This window comes from Rutilus rutilus (genome assembly GCF_951802725.1).
Source record: "Rutilus rutilus genome assembly, chromosome: 2".
Taxonomy (NCBI): domain Eukaryota; kingdom Metazoa; phylum Chordata; class Actinopteri; order Cypriniformes; family Leuciscidae; genus Rutilus; species Rutilus rutilus.
In genome coordinates, this window is record NC_140210.1 from 8,659,996 (window position 1) to 8,674,149 (window position 14,154).

At 37.9% G+C, this 14,154-nt stretch overlaps 1 protein-coding gene across 1 annotated transcript in view; it reads right to left on the bottom strand.

Annotated features, from left to right (window-relative positions):
- Positions 1–7,218: 7,218 nt before the first annotated feature.
- Positions 7,219–14,154, bottom strand: part of mad1l1 (mitotic arrest deficient 1 like 1) — a 66,302-nt gene continuing 59,366 nt past the window's right edge. The window contains exon 18 of the mRNA XM_084402763.1: positions 7,219–7,771. Within this exon, the coding sequence (XP_084258889.1) occupies positions 7,610–7,771 (162 nt within the window). The 3' untranslated portion in view covers positions 7,219–7,609. The remainder of the gene's footprint in view (positions 7,772–14,154) is intronic.

Below are 14,154 nucleotides of genomic sequence, written 5' to 3' on the forward strand. Positions count from 1 at the left end.
TTTATATGCTGATTCTTAATGTCTGTGTGAGGCTAAGTGATGCCATAGATAGATGATGCCTTTTTGTGCACAAACTGTTAAATCTTTCACTTTATCTGTTTGCCACAAAACTGCTGGCTCTTATAGAATCACAGTTTTAATATAATGAATAAGACTAATAATAGATCACCTGCTTCACAAAAGAAAGCTATTAGTTTGACATTACTTTTCAGCTGTTATTTTGTCTATGGAGTAAATGACATGAATATTGTGTGTATGTGTGAAAAACAACGTGATTACAGAGGCATAAAACTAGTTAGTGCCAACTAGGGGCTGATTTCTTTCAAAATTCTTCAGAACTCTAGAGCCATGAGTCAAACATGCTCACTGAGTTTCGATCTGATCAGCCTTTGGTAACCTCGTCTGATAGCTACTCAAATTTCATTGGTGGCCATGTTTTTGAGATACACCAATGTCCTCATAGACTATCATGGCACCTCGTACAAAGATAGCGCATGCCAATTTTTAAGTCATTTGGGCTAATGGTTGGGTGGTTATAGACATTTATATATTTTTTGCCACCAATTTTGAATTTTCTTGATAATTACTGACAATCAGACTCCAGAGAATCTTGCTGGACTGGTTTGGTTCAGATCGAGCCAAAAGCCGAGGACTAGTGCGCAAAAGTAGGTTTTCCACAAAATCCAAAATTACTCAAAATTGTCGCATGAAGGGCGAGCAAATCCGAGGCATGCATTCTGTAGGATTCCAACGACGAACGGTTTAGGAGTTATGAGCCATTTCGTACTTTTGACCGCAGTAGCGCCCTCATCAGGCCGATCAGGGCGGGCCTTGGTGACGTTTTAGGCGGTGTGACTGTGAGTACTACCAGCCCTCAAAGTTTCAAGTCTCTACGACTTACGGTTCGGTCTGCCCGATAATTTCTAGATGGAGAATGCTGCATCATGGGAAAATTAACAATAACAATAGGGTTTCAGCACTACGTGCTTGAACCCCTAATAAATGCAATAAAAGTACCCTAATGCATCATGAACTACTATTAAGAAGGTAACGTCTTGAACTTATTGTAATGTTGATGTTAAGATGGAATAACCTGGCTTTTGCTTTACTATACATTTTTGCAGACACTTTTATGCAAGGCACATGACATTGCATTCAAGGCTTTTCAATTCTTGCATTCCCTGGAAATCAAACCCACGACCTTTGCGTTGCCAGCAGCATGCTATACTGTTTGAACTACAGGTGGATACAAAAACAACAACAGTAAGATGTGTTATTATCACACTGTTTCATATCTGGCACTATGCTAGGCTACAGTGTAAAATGTATAGTAATACAAAAAATGGAATTGAAAAGACTGTTTGAACATAGGCTACTGCTACAGTGATACCAGGGCTGGGAAATACTACCTAACCTAAAGCAAGTGTGACATTACAGTAAATGGGCCATGCACCCCATATCATTTATGTGTGACCGAATCTGTACATAAATAGATGGTCTGATTACCTCATTATTATCTCTCTTTGGTGAGCTAGGCAGGAATGTTGGAACGGTCATGGCTCTAATGCTCCTCAAGGTCAGTATAACGCGGATGAAATATTGCAGGCCACATTTGAAGGCACACAGATGGGAATAATCCGCTGTAGCGATTTCTATTCAGTCAGAAACCTCAAACGGGCGCATTACTCAACAATGCAATCCTCAGCAATAGGATCATATGAGGATCATGGATATTTACATAAAGTGAATGGTGGAAGGTTTAAGTAGTAACGTCATGCTTCCAATATCTAACAATGGCTTGTAAACAGCACCTTAGTGACGACTCACCAGCTCTTGCTCAAGCCACAAAAAGAGACGCTGTAGGCCTACTCACCGTTTCGACTAGGCCTACAGCCCACAACAGTGTCACTTTTGCGCAAATGCTGCAAGTCGTTAAGTCTGGAAACTCAGGGTTAGGGGTTTGTTAAAATCAAACAAAGTATCAGCACTGGTATCAAATTATGTAAGATATAATATATAGTCAACTGGTAACTATCGAAAAACAAACTAAAAAGAAACAAAGCGATCATGCTTATTACACGGCTAATCAGCATAAATAAATACAATATATTTTTTAATTAAATGAATTTTTTCTATATATTATTTTAAAACTTGCGCCAACCCCCCCCTCCCCTCCCCCCTTTTGTAGTTTACACGTAGACAATAATGGTGTAGTTTTCACAAACTTGCACTTTGAAAAAAGTTTGCGTTTGCCAAAACGCATTAAAAGTTTTCAGTTTTTAGTTGAAAACAGTCATTAATTATTTTTTTCTCTAGACTTTTTGTCGGACAGTCTCTCCCCTGTGAACCTCCCGGAACTGTGTAATAAACACAGGCTACATTTTATGTTCGTAGCCTTGGGTGGACCAAGATGAGTCTTTAGTAACACACTAAAGCTATATTGTACCAGAATAGAGATACATGCATGTCTTAAAGTATCCCAGCTGTTGCCATGGTAGCTTAGAGCATATGCTAATTTTTATATAATTATCTAAAAATGGAATATTCATCAAACTTTTATTTTAAAACCCCCAATGTCAATTACTACAAGACATTTTGAAAATTGTCATACATCAAAGTGGCTACCGGTCTCTCAACGCATTTGAAAACCGGTAAGTGACCCAGAATCACTATGGCAACAGCAGTCCTGATCCGTCCCCAAAAGAGGACATACAGTACTGCGTGGTAAAGGACAGTCACCAATCATTATTAACGCCCTCTTTTGCTAACACACCACATGCCATCCTTACAGTCTAAACAAATGTCCCCTAAAAACACTCTCATTAAACAATGTCACTCAGAAAACATACATACAGTACGCTAATATAAACATTCCCACAAATAAAGAAATATAGGCATACCAATTTCAGTTAGTGACCTACATACATAAACTTACTAGTGTAATAAAATATATATTTTTTGAAATGCTGCCTGCATGCATTTGAGTGATATTGCAAAATAATTTGTTTTTCTTTGCAAATTCATACCTTTTTGTGTCCTCTCCAAGAAACCTTTAACGAAACGCGAAATTTTTTCCAGGTCACATTAAGCTGCTAAAACAAGCCCTTTTTTATTTATTTGAGGCATATTTGACATTATGTAAGTATTAAAATGCATATTTTATTACAAGAGCCCTGCGTATGCCCAGTGCGATTGACTGCTGGCTGAAGACACGGTATTACTGAATGTCAGAAGTGAAAGTGAGATATATATTATTAATCTTTAATGTACTGACAAAGAAAAAGTCTAGCCTCGATTATTAGTGTCTGCAGCTGAAGCATCCTCCATTTGCACTGTTTATATCAGGTCTCAATACAGACCCTTGAGCACCATCTGAGCTCACTTCTTGGCCAATCAATCCAATGAACTTATTAAGAGCCAACACACAGTATGAGACTGACACTGTCAGGATTGAGTTCATTTATAGCCGAGACAGAGAGCTGAAGATGGCAACACAACAGAACGTAATGTTCTGAAAAGTTGTGAAATGCACACGGACTGGACTGAAGCAGATTTTGAGGAAACCGATAAAAGGTGTACACAACATTTTAAGCTTAGCAACTGCGTACTGATCCTCCACTGTAGCTCAAACTAAAGCTATTGTGGTGAAATGCTCACAAAATTAGCATAAACCCAGTTTAAGTCTGAGGTCTTATTATAAACAAGTTTATTATGTGTTAACCGTTATATAAAAGCAAGTATTGAAAATATATTCAGGTCTGAAGCGGTTTGCAGGTGTTTTGCTGCCACTGTATTCACAATTTAGAACAGCCCTTTCATACCCAATTGCTAAAATTAAGTATTTCACCCAAATCCTTGTATGAATACCCTTACTAATCGCTGCAAAAGTCAATTATTTCATTATTTTAATCTGCATCGCCTAAAACTGATTCCTTTAATAGCTACTCCCGCCATAAAATCCTCACACAAAGACTGTCTGTCCGTTAATATATGACAGTAGACCCGAGGGAAAAGAGAAATGAACAGTGAGCGCAGAACAAAAGAGTTAAAGAATGAGCTGGAATAATGGGAGAGATTTGCCGTGTAAAGGCCCATTTTCACAGTGGTATTCATTCACTTTCTGGAATCATCTCTGAAAGTAACATTTGGTAATGTCATACACTACCATACAAACTCATCTATATTGTTATCATAAAAAAAAATCCCATACTTTTAAGTACCGTTTATGTACTGACAATGCAAAAAATCTTGGGGAATCTCCTCAACCATAATGGTGGTTGAGGAGATTCCCCCCTTCCATGTAAAGCGCTTTGAGTACCTAGAAAAGCGCTATATAAATGTAACGAATTAAAATGGATCTATCTATCTATACACACACATTTCAATTTACTATATTGAAATATATTGCTTATTTATTGGTGGCTATATCTATCAGAAATTATAGCCTGTCTTTTTGGGGAAAAGTCTTAGGGTTTTCCACGAATAGATGACAATATTGTCAAGATGATCCTACGGATCTGCGATAACGACTAAAAACGACTGAATTATTCATGTCAGGCCAGTAGTCGGCGATGGCACTTTGTAAAGCCAATAGACTGAAAACGAAATACACGTCACCGTTTTCACAAATTCGCATTTTTGTAGATTACACAGAGACGATAACGGTATCATTCTCGTTTTCAAAAGTTTGCGTTTTCAGGCCCCCAAAATGTACATGTATTGTGTACATGAACATCCAAAACGCATAAAAAGTTGTATGTTTTTAGTTGAAAATTATATAGTGTAAACAACCACTTAATTATACATACACACACACACACAGTGCCAACAAATCTTCTATAATACATAAAAATATTCATGATTTATATGTGGCTTGAACATTGCTATAAATTATAAAACTTTTTTTCAATGAGAATAAAAAGCACATTTTGCTTTAGTTGCACTACTACTGTAACAACCAGTGGCTAACCAGGCTATATAAAACAATGACATCAAGACAAACACTTTTGGCTGTCTTAAATGACATAGGGCGACAAAGGATACGGCACAGATTCCGTTAGAAACCTCTAATGTCATTTCATTGGATATAAATCTTTGAATCGAACGGAGAGTAATTCGGTAGTCAGACAATAAAGCCCTGCAACAGAGAAAGTGAAGGAAATGGTAAACAGATCAAAAGCGACGACAGAAAGGCAGAAAAATGAAGGATGAAGAAAATTCCTTCTGGGGCTCTGTAATCTTTTTAGGGTGCCTCTAACACCGCTTCAAACCTCTTCTGGAACATTGGAACAACCGTGATTGGCTAGCCAAGCTTACGAGAGCTAATGTGATTGTGGCCTAGTGATATCTAACGTTACTTTATGTGTATGTTGGGAGAGATAGAGACAGAAAAAAGGTTGAGTGTGCAGGATTTACGGCTGCTAATATAATCGCAAGTACTGTTATCTAGTTGTAGAACATTTTCTGTAAGCCTAAGAGGAATCAAATGCAGCAAAAGCCTCTACTCACTATTATCTAGAAAGATAAGTGAGATCCAAAAGCAAACAGGCAGACTTTCTAGTCACAGCATTAATCTTTATTATACCAAAAGCCTATTCTCACGCTTAGAGTTGTACTAGTTAAAAATACCCCAAACCTCTTCAAATCATCGACTTGTCTCAGAGTTTGAGTGACAGGGGTTGTGTCTATCGAGAGAACCCGTCTCTGTCTGCTTCAATGCTCGTCGCTGTGGCAATGCAAGAGCATGACACCGTCTCTAGTTTCAAATGCCATGGTAAACTAAGAACAGATAAGGCAAACAATAGAGAGATATCTCCAGTCTCATCGGTGCAACTACCAAACGTCTATGAGGAAACGCATGGACACTTTGAAGGATGGACAATTTTCCTGGGGGAACGGTTTGTGACCTCCTTTTTTGGTCTCAATTGCTAATTAGCATGACATAGATGTTGACATACATAGCACTACAATAGTACTGGAACACTTTATGCTGCACATATTTTGGATTTCATTTTCATGGTTTTGTAAAAAAAGATTGGTACCTTTTGCAGACCACAAATATATATATTTTTTTCAAACTACAGTGAGCCCAAAAAGTAATCTTTAACCTAATTTAAACGTTTGCATTGTAATAAGACAATGGCAGCTTATCTCTCCTCTCAGTCTGAAGTCCATATGTTTTTTTTGCAGCGTTGTAGTTTGGTCTAAAGCTTCTCAAATATTCATTATTTATTCATTTACAGCTCCTCATTAGCATATATAGCCTTTTCCACCCCAAAGCTTTGAATTATATAAGGATCGTTCATGAAAAACAAAAACTTTCATTAATAACCAATGAGAGGCCACCTTATTCGACTCAAGATGATAAATGATAAAATGAATAAAATATAAAAATGTGTGATGAAAGAAGAAAATGGGTATCATAGAATAAAAGGAGATTCGATTTAAAGGCCAAAGATTCTTGACCCACTGAATTGTTAAACAAATGATATTAAATAAAAAACTGAAGAAGTAGGTTAAAGTATGAAAACAGGGGCCAAAAGTGACAGGAAGAGAGCTTGAGAGTGTGTGCATGAGTCTGTGCATAGTAGCTGTTTTTCTGAATTGATTTTGCCAGCCAAAGACTGAGTTTGCATATAATAGGAACAGCTAACAGCAGGGACATTGAATCCGCAATGAATTCACTGGCATGAGAAGAAAGCAGAGATACTGGCTCCGCACACTACCTGAAACCACGGATACAGGATGAGAGTAACATTCTTTGCTAATTGCTTTGGCACAATGGCACTTTGCATTGCTTGTGCGACAGATTTGAGACAAAATTCATCTGAAAGCAGTATGAGTCATTTCAGATTAAATCTTAATGTGTGTACTGTAGGAAACTGTGGCATTCAAATGAAGATGAAAAAAGAAAAAAATTAGTAATAACCACTGCCAGCTAAAATGGCCAGGGAATTTAAATACTCCCACATCCTCTAGGATTTGGTGCCAAATTGTACAAAGCAAACATTTTTAAAAGACATAAAAGTTGATGCACTGCCAGGCAACTATTGTGGTTTCAATGGAGATATTAGTTTATCAATTAATCATTAGGTTATTTGAGTTGAGTTGAAGTGAAACACAATAAAAGCAGCTTCTAACCGGGCGTATGAATCATTATTCACTTGAACACAATGAATGGTTTGAAATCCGTTAGTTCCCAAAACAAATAATGGACTGAAAAGTTTAATATGTCTTTATTTTTTCCTCGATATGGGCAAATAAACTGCCATGAAAGATGATGTTCATAAAAACAGGACTGCACAGCTCTAGGTTTCCCTGGTATTTGTGTTAACCTGTTTCTTAAACAACACAGTGTGGGGTTTATAGCATTAAAAGAAAAAGAAAAACACACAATAGACTATACTACTGAAATGCTGCCATAAAGATTGTCAAGCTACGACAACTTCCAATGCTAAATCTGAATAAAAAAAAGGCTCATCAAAAATAATCACACCCAGGAGTTCTGTAGATATTTGTGTCTTGCTCTGTGTGTGTGTGTGTGTGTGTGTGTGTGTGTGTGTGTGTGAGAGCTCCCTGAACACTGTGTGGTCGAGCATTGATGGGTAAATCAGGTGACAGTCTGGCGGCTGAACAGCTCGATGGTGACCGCGCTGAGGAACACTGGGATGCTCTTCTGATGGAAGAGATGCAGATCTACCAGTCCAGTTAGAGTGCGGGAAAAATCTGTCTCCAACAGCTGCATGCTGCCGCTGCCCATTGGACCAGCAGACTGGGGAGAGAGAGAGAGAGAGAGAGAGAGAGAGAGAGAGAGAGAGAGAGAGAGAGAGAGAGAGAGAGAGAGAGAGAGAGAGAGAGAGAGAGAGAGAGAGAGAGAGAGAGAGAGAGAGAGAGAGAGAGAGAGAGAGAGAGAGAGAGAGAGAGAGAGAGAGAGATGAGAGAGAGAGAGAGAGAGAGAGAGAGAGAGAGAGAGAGAGAGGAGAGACAGGGGAGAGAGGTGTCCGTTTAAACATTTGTAACATAAACTACAAAGGTAAAGTAACAAATAAAAGTTAAACTTACAAATGTTAACAAGTGTTTTAATTCACAAACAAACAAAAATAGTCAAACAATCCACTACCAGTCACTCCCTAACAGCCACTAACTAGCTAACTGAGTTAGTTTAAACAAAAGGTCAAAGCCACATTGGGTTTGCTTCTGTCATTCAGACTGAGTAACTGACTGATATTAACCAAGTCATAATAATTGATTGGTTTATGACAAGCTGTGAGTAATAAGCTCTAAGTGATAGACACAATAAACCAATTAACTAACCACTACTACATAACTAGATGAGTATTCGTCACTAGTGGCGCTTTTCCACTGCATGGTACGGTACGGCTCGGCTCGGTTCGGCACAGCACGCTTTGGCGCTTTTCTACTGCATGGTACGGTACGGCTCGGTTCGGTACGGCTCACTTATGGCGCATTTCCACTGCATGGTACGGTATGGTACGGCTCGCTTCAAATAGTACCACCTCTATTGAAGTTCCAAGCGTACCGTACCGATACTAAAATGTGACGTGAAAACACTGCAGATCACTGATTGGTCAAACCGTGATGTCGTCATCTGCGCTTCGTTCTAAGAGTTCCCAGACTCTTTTGTTTTTTTTTAGCAGTATTTTGTTTCGCTGCCATCAGCCTCATTTTAAACACATTTCTCCGTCTCGCAGTTAAAAACATCCACATGCCGAGAATCAAGAACACCATCCCCTCGATAGGCTCCATTGTTCCTGTGTGGTGCGTTTGAAATGTGGCGCGTTTACGATGATGTCGGCTGCAACTATAACGATCAGTCCCACCCACTTTGAAGCGGTACTAACTGCAGTGGAAAAGCAACCGAGCTAAAGCGAACCGAACCGAACCGTGCCGTATACCGAGTCGAGTCGTACCACGCAGTGGAAAAGCGAAGCGAGCCGAACCGTACCGAGCCGTACCATGCAGTGGAAAAGCGCCATAAATCCAGTTTAGGAAACATTTTGGTTTACACAGAACTTCTATTCACACACCTATCTTAAATAATCATCTTTTCTCCCCATCTTGCTCTGACCCTGCTTTTCGAATCTGGTCAGTTAACGGACTTGTCGAGCTGAATGATTTGTATGAAGATGGGGTGTTTGCATCCTTTCCCTCTTTGTCCGCTAAGTACAATCTGCCCAATAATCATTTGTTTCGTTTCTTTCAGATTAGACACTTTGTTCAGAAGTTGTTTCCTCACTTTCCCAACCGTCCGCCTGAATGCCCTCTTGATCATTTTCTCACTTTAGGTGCAGGCCAGAAACATCTCATTTCAGTTATTTACGACTTAATAAGTACACTTAATGCAGACCCTACTGTTTCTCTGAGAGAGTTGTGGGAGAATGACCTGGGTGTTTCTATTACCGATGATCAATGGGACGAAATTCTAAGATTAGTTCATTGCTCTTCCATATGTGCCAGACATGGTCTATTGCAATGTAAGGTGCTCCACCGAGCTCATCTAACTAATGCCAGATTGGCAAAAAATTTCCCAGATATGAGTGATGCTTGTCATCGTTGCAAGCAGTCTCCTGCTAATCATCTTCATATGTTCTGGAGCTGTCCTCGGATGACAGACTTTTGGTCCAATGTTTTTGATACACTTAATAATGCTCTTAACATAGAGTTGGACCCTAACCCCTTGACTGCTCTTTTTGGCATTCCTTCGAGACCTGACTTGACTATCTCATCTCGCCAGGTTATTGCCTTTACTTCTGTATTAGCTAGACGAGCCATTCTTCTCAAATGGAAACATGTGACTCCCCCATCGCACAACAGGTGGATCCAAGAAGTTTTTAGTTGTATAAACCTTGAGAAGTTAAGATTTTTGCTTTCAGGATCCCTTAAAACTTTTCAGAAGACCTGGGAACCTGTCCTAGATTACATAAAAGATTACTGTTACTGGAAAGAGGAAAGACCAATACTAGAGAGAGGAATGTTTATTTGAATATATTTATTTTCAATTATTTGGTTATGATTATTTATTATTATTTTTTTTTTTTATTATTTAAATTATTATTATTATTATTATTTTTTGTGGGTGGGAGGGTTCTGGAAGGGTTTAAATTGAGACAGTCTGTAATTTCTTACTTTTAATTGAATATTTCATTTCGTGTTGTCTTGTTAAATACCAATAAAAAAATAAAAAAATAGGAAAAGCGCCATAACTACTAACAGGAATCAAGTAACGAAAACTCACTAAAACAAACTTACTAAACATCGAACTAACTAACATTCACCAAGTCAAACACTGTTCTGGTTTATATCAAAACTGTGAGTAACGATAAGCTCTGAGTAAGTGAAAGACACAAACCAAAAAAACTGCTACTCCAAAACTAATAAAAAAAACTAATAGCCACTAACTAAAAACTAACAGGAGTAACAAAAGTCTAACTACCTAACAAAATGACTAGACATGTGCCAGTATAATACGATATATCAAGATATTGAACATGCACGATATTGTTATCGTGAATAATTATAATGGTATAGATATTGATATTATCCGAGATACTGTTTGAAAATGTTTTGATTCTTTATAGTTCGGTCACACTTTACAATAAGGCTCCATCAGTTAACATCAATAAATTAATTAGCATAAACTGACAAAGAAAAATACTTCTAAAGAATTTATTAATCTTAGTTAATTTCAAACATTTAATAACACATTATTGAAATAAAAAGTTTAAACTATTATTTAATGGATCTAAACATGAACTAACAGTATAACAGTATAACTAACATGAACTAAGAATAATAACTTATGTAGTAACAAGTGTAGCTATTGCTTATTGTTAATGTTAGGTAACGCATTAACGTAAACACTATTATTCACCAACTAACATTCCCTAAACCAAATGCAGTTTGAGTTTACTTATGTCAGGCAGTGAGTAATGTTAGCCTTTATATAAACAATAAAATGTTCAGAAGTACAAACACCCCTTAAAACCTTCAGATGCATATCAAAGAAAAAGAAAAAGCAGTGTGTCTGTGATTAATTGCTTGCCCAGAGTAGAACTAAGAGGAAGCAAACACAAAATGAGGGCATCAATGCACAACGGTGCTTTTCCATGTTTAATCTATTTAAGCCTGACCTCCACAAGAAGTTGTTAGCATCAAATATATTTTACATTTAGAGGGCCTGAGAAAAGAGGGCTCTCATGAAGATCTATTATTTTTTGCCGTTTTCTGTGATTTATGATGCTGTCTCATTACACAGAAAGGCCCCCCTCGACACCAGACCTTCTAATACCTGTCCCGGCAAACCGGGCACATGTGGAAATGCCTCTCCTTTGTCTCCAACTTGGTTTTGTTTTCTATTTTCCCAGATCACATTTTAATAAAAGGTCATCCAGTATTTTTTCTCTTTGTTTTTGAGAGAGAGTTATTCAGATTGTGACCTTATCAATGTGTTTTTGTATTGCCACCGCCACAAAAGGTTGTTATGAACAATATGTGACCTTTCGGCTAACAACAAGTTTTTGTTGATGTTAAAACCTTCCTCAAGTCCACATAAGAGGTGAGAGAGAACAGAAAGATAGAAACGCTATCATGAAATGAGAAGAAAAACGATTGACTCAGGGTATAGTGGGGCCAACGGACAATGGTAGAAAAGTTTCCAAATTAGTATCGTTTCTTTTATCTTCTTTCTCTTTCATCTCTCCATTCTCCATGGACAGCCAGTTGCTTTTCCTAAAACAGTCGAGCCTGGAGCCTGCAAACTCCACACGCAGCTTCATGTAATGACATCTCACGCTGAGCTTCCTTTCCAGTTTCCTCTCTTCAACGAGTTTGCTTAAATGCAGCTTTTAGACTGAAGGGGTGTGAAGAGAATAATTACAACACTTTGCATTTGACCCAAACAGCTGTTTTCTCTCCGAGGATGTAAAAAGCCATTCATAATGACGGTTTATGCAGTATTGTAGCGAGAAATGGGGAGAGAAAGACAGACAGTAAGGGAAAAATAAAAAAAATATGCTTGCCTAGAGTTTGCTCAAGATGCATTTCAGTACATGGAGTGACACCTGTTTCGACTCAGCCTTCATGATCTTCCAGGGACTTTCAGTGTAACAGCCTATATATCTCCTAACAAATCCAGAGAGAGTCAAGCACGCCACAAACCACCTCCAGCACAAATACCAAATAAATACACAGAGAAGAAAGTAAAAACGGCTGGTCTCTAGAGATTTTACAATATATCTGAAGCCATCAATCCACACACACACACACACACACACACACACACACACACACACACACACACACACACACACACACACACACACACACACACTGAAGTCCTCCCTTTCAACGCTTTTACTACAGCAGCAGCACCACACACACACACACACACACACACACACACACACACACACACACACACACACACACACACACACACACACACACACACACACACACACACACACACACACACACACACACACACACACACACACACACACACACACTTATATACACATTATCATTCAAAATGTTGGGGTCAGTAAGACCCCATTTTTATTCATCATTTTGTTCAGCAAAGATGCATTAAATCGATAGTAAAGGTTTGTAATGTTACGAAATTTTTCTATTTCAAATAAATGTTGTTTTATTTTAGGCAACATAATTTATGTAGAAAACCCAGCACAGAAGTAATTTAAAGTTTGCAGTGAGCCAGGAAAGCATGTACACACAAACAAATTTATGATCCAGTTACATCTGAGTCGTCTGTTGGCGCGAGCGCACCCTGCCGAGCTTAAGGAGAGGAAACGAGAAGCTGTCATTGCTTCCAGTGTGAGGCGGAGGTGTGTGAAGAGCAGTAATTGGCTGTTAAATTAGCTTTATCTACTGATTAGGCAGATGTATAATTAACCAACTGCTCCTTGCTAACGGAACGTCGTGCTTTACCACATCCATGACATGAGATACAACACGTATTGCAGATAAAAAGTTACATTAGCTAATAAATAGCACATTACACTAGAAAACAAACATTTTAAGTATAAATGGGCTAGAAAAAAAAGTATGACATTCAAAGCTAGAGTAGGCAATGTTTTTCATAAACACTTTACGTTATACATGTTGAAACTTCACATCCTGATAGCAAATCATTATTAGAAGTGGTCTAAATATTTATCTTGTGTGGAAGTCTCGTGACCAAAAAATGTCCGTCCAATCATTGCATTTGGTCTTTCTCTGAGCGGTTCACATCCTCAGTTGTTTAAAGCAGAGCTCTGTAAGTTGTTAACGTTCATTACTTTTGTAATGTTATGTGCTTTGAGACATGGGGTAATTTAACGCCGTCTCTCGTGACGCTTTGCGAGTTCATGTGTTTTAGAGGAGGCATGGCTTTGCAGACGCTCTGAAGGGAGGACGGGATCTTATGCTTTCAAAGCTAGCTCGCTATTGTTAGCCTCTCCGAAATCACCAACCCTGTCTTTAAGACACAATGTATGAATGTCAGTGGATTAAAATATCAAACCAAGCATTCAATTTATTTTTTATTTTTTAGCAAGACAGGTCTTTTGGGAACTTTTAGTTGTTAAATTTTCAAGTTGGTCAAAAATAACTAATATCAGAAGGACTTAATGACTAGCGTTTTAATATAGGCTAACTGATCGTTTTGATATAATACTTGTATAACGATCTGAATATTTTCATAAGAAGAAGAAAAAGATTCAGCCTAGCTGCTGTTGTGAGCACAGTGAACACTTGTAGAAAAACAACAGATGTGTTTAGAGGGGACAAGCTTCATCTATGATGTCACTGACAACAGATGCAATAGATCTACTGACTTGCTTAAAAATTCTGAAAATGCAACTAGCAAATGCAACTCCATTTCTCAGATACATAGTGAAGTTCTCAGTGTTCATGAAGACATGCAGACGTTTGATCGTGAACTATCTAAGATCACAATTTTTTTTTTTATATATAAGTAAGTAATTTATTACTTGTAACTAAACTAAACTTTACTGAAATAAATATATCTCTTTAAGTGGGAAATGTAGGTTTAATAACTACAAACACACTTGGCCTAGTTATTCAATGCATTTTGTATATTTAATTTGTATTTTTTTTAAATGGTTTAAATAGTAC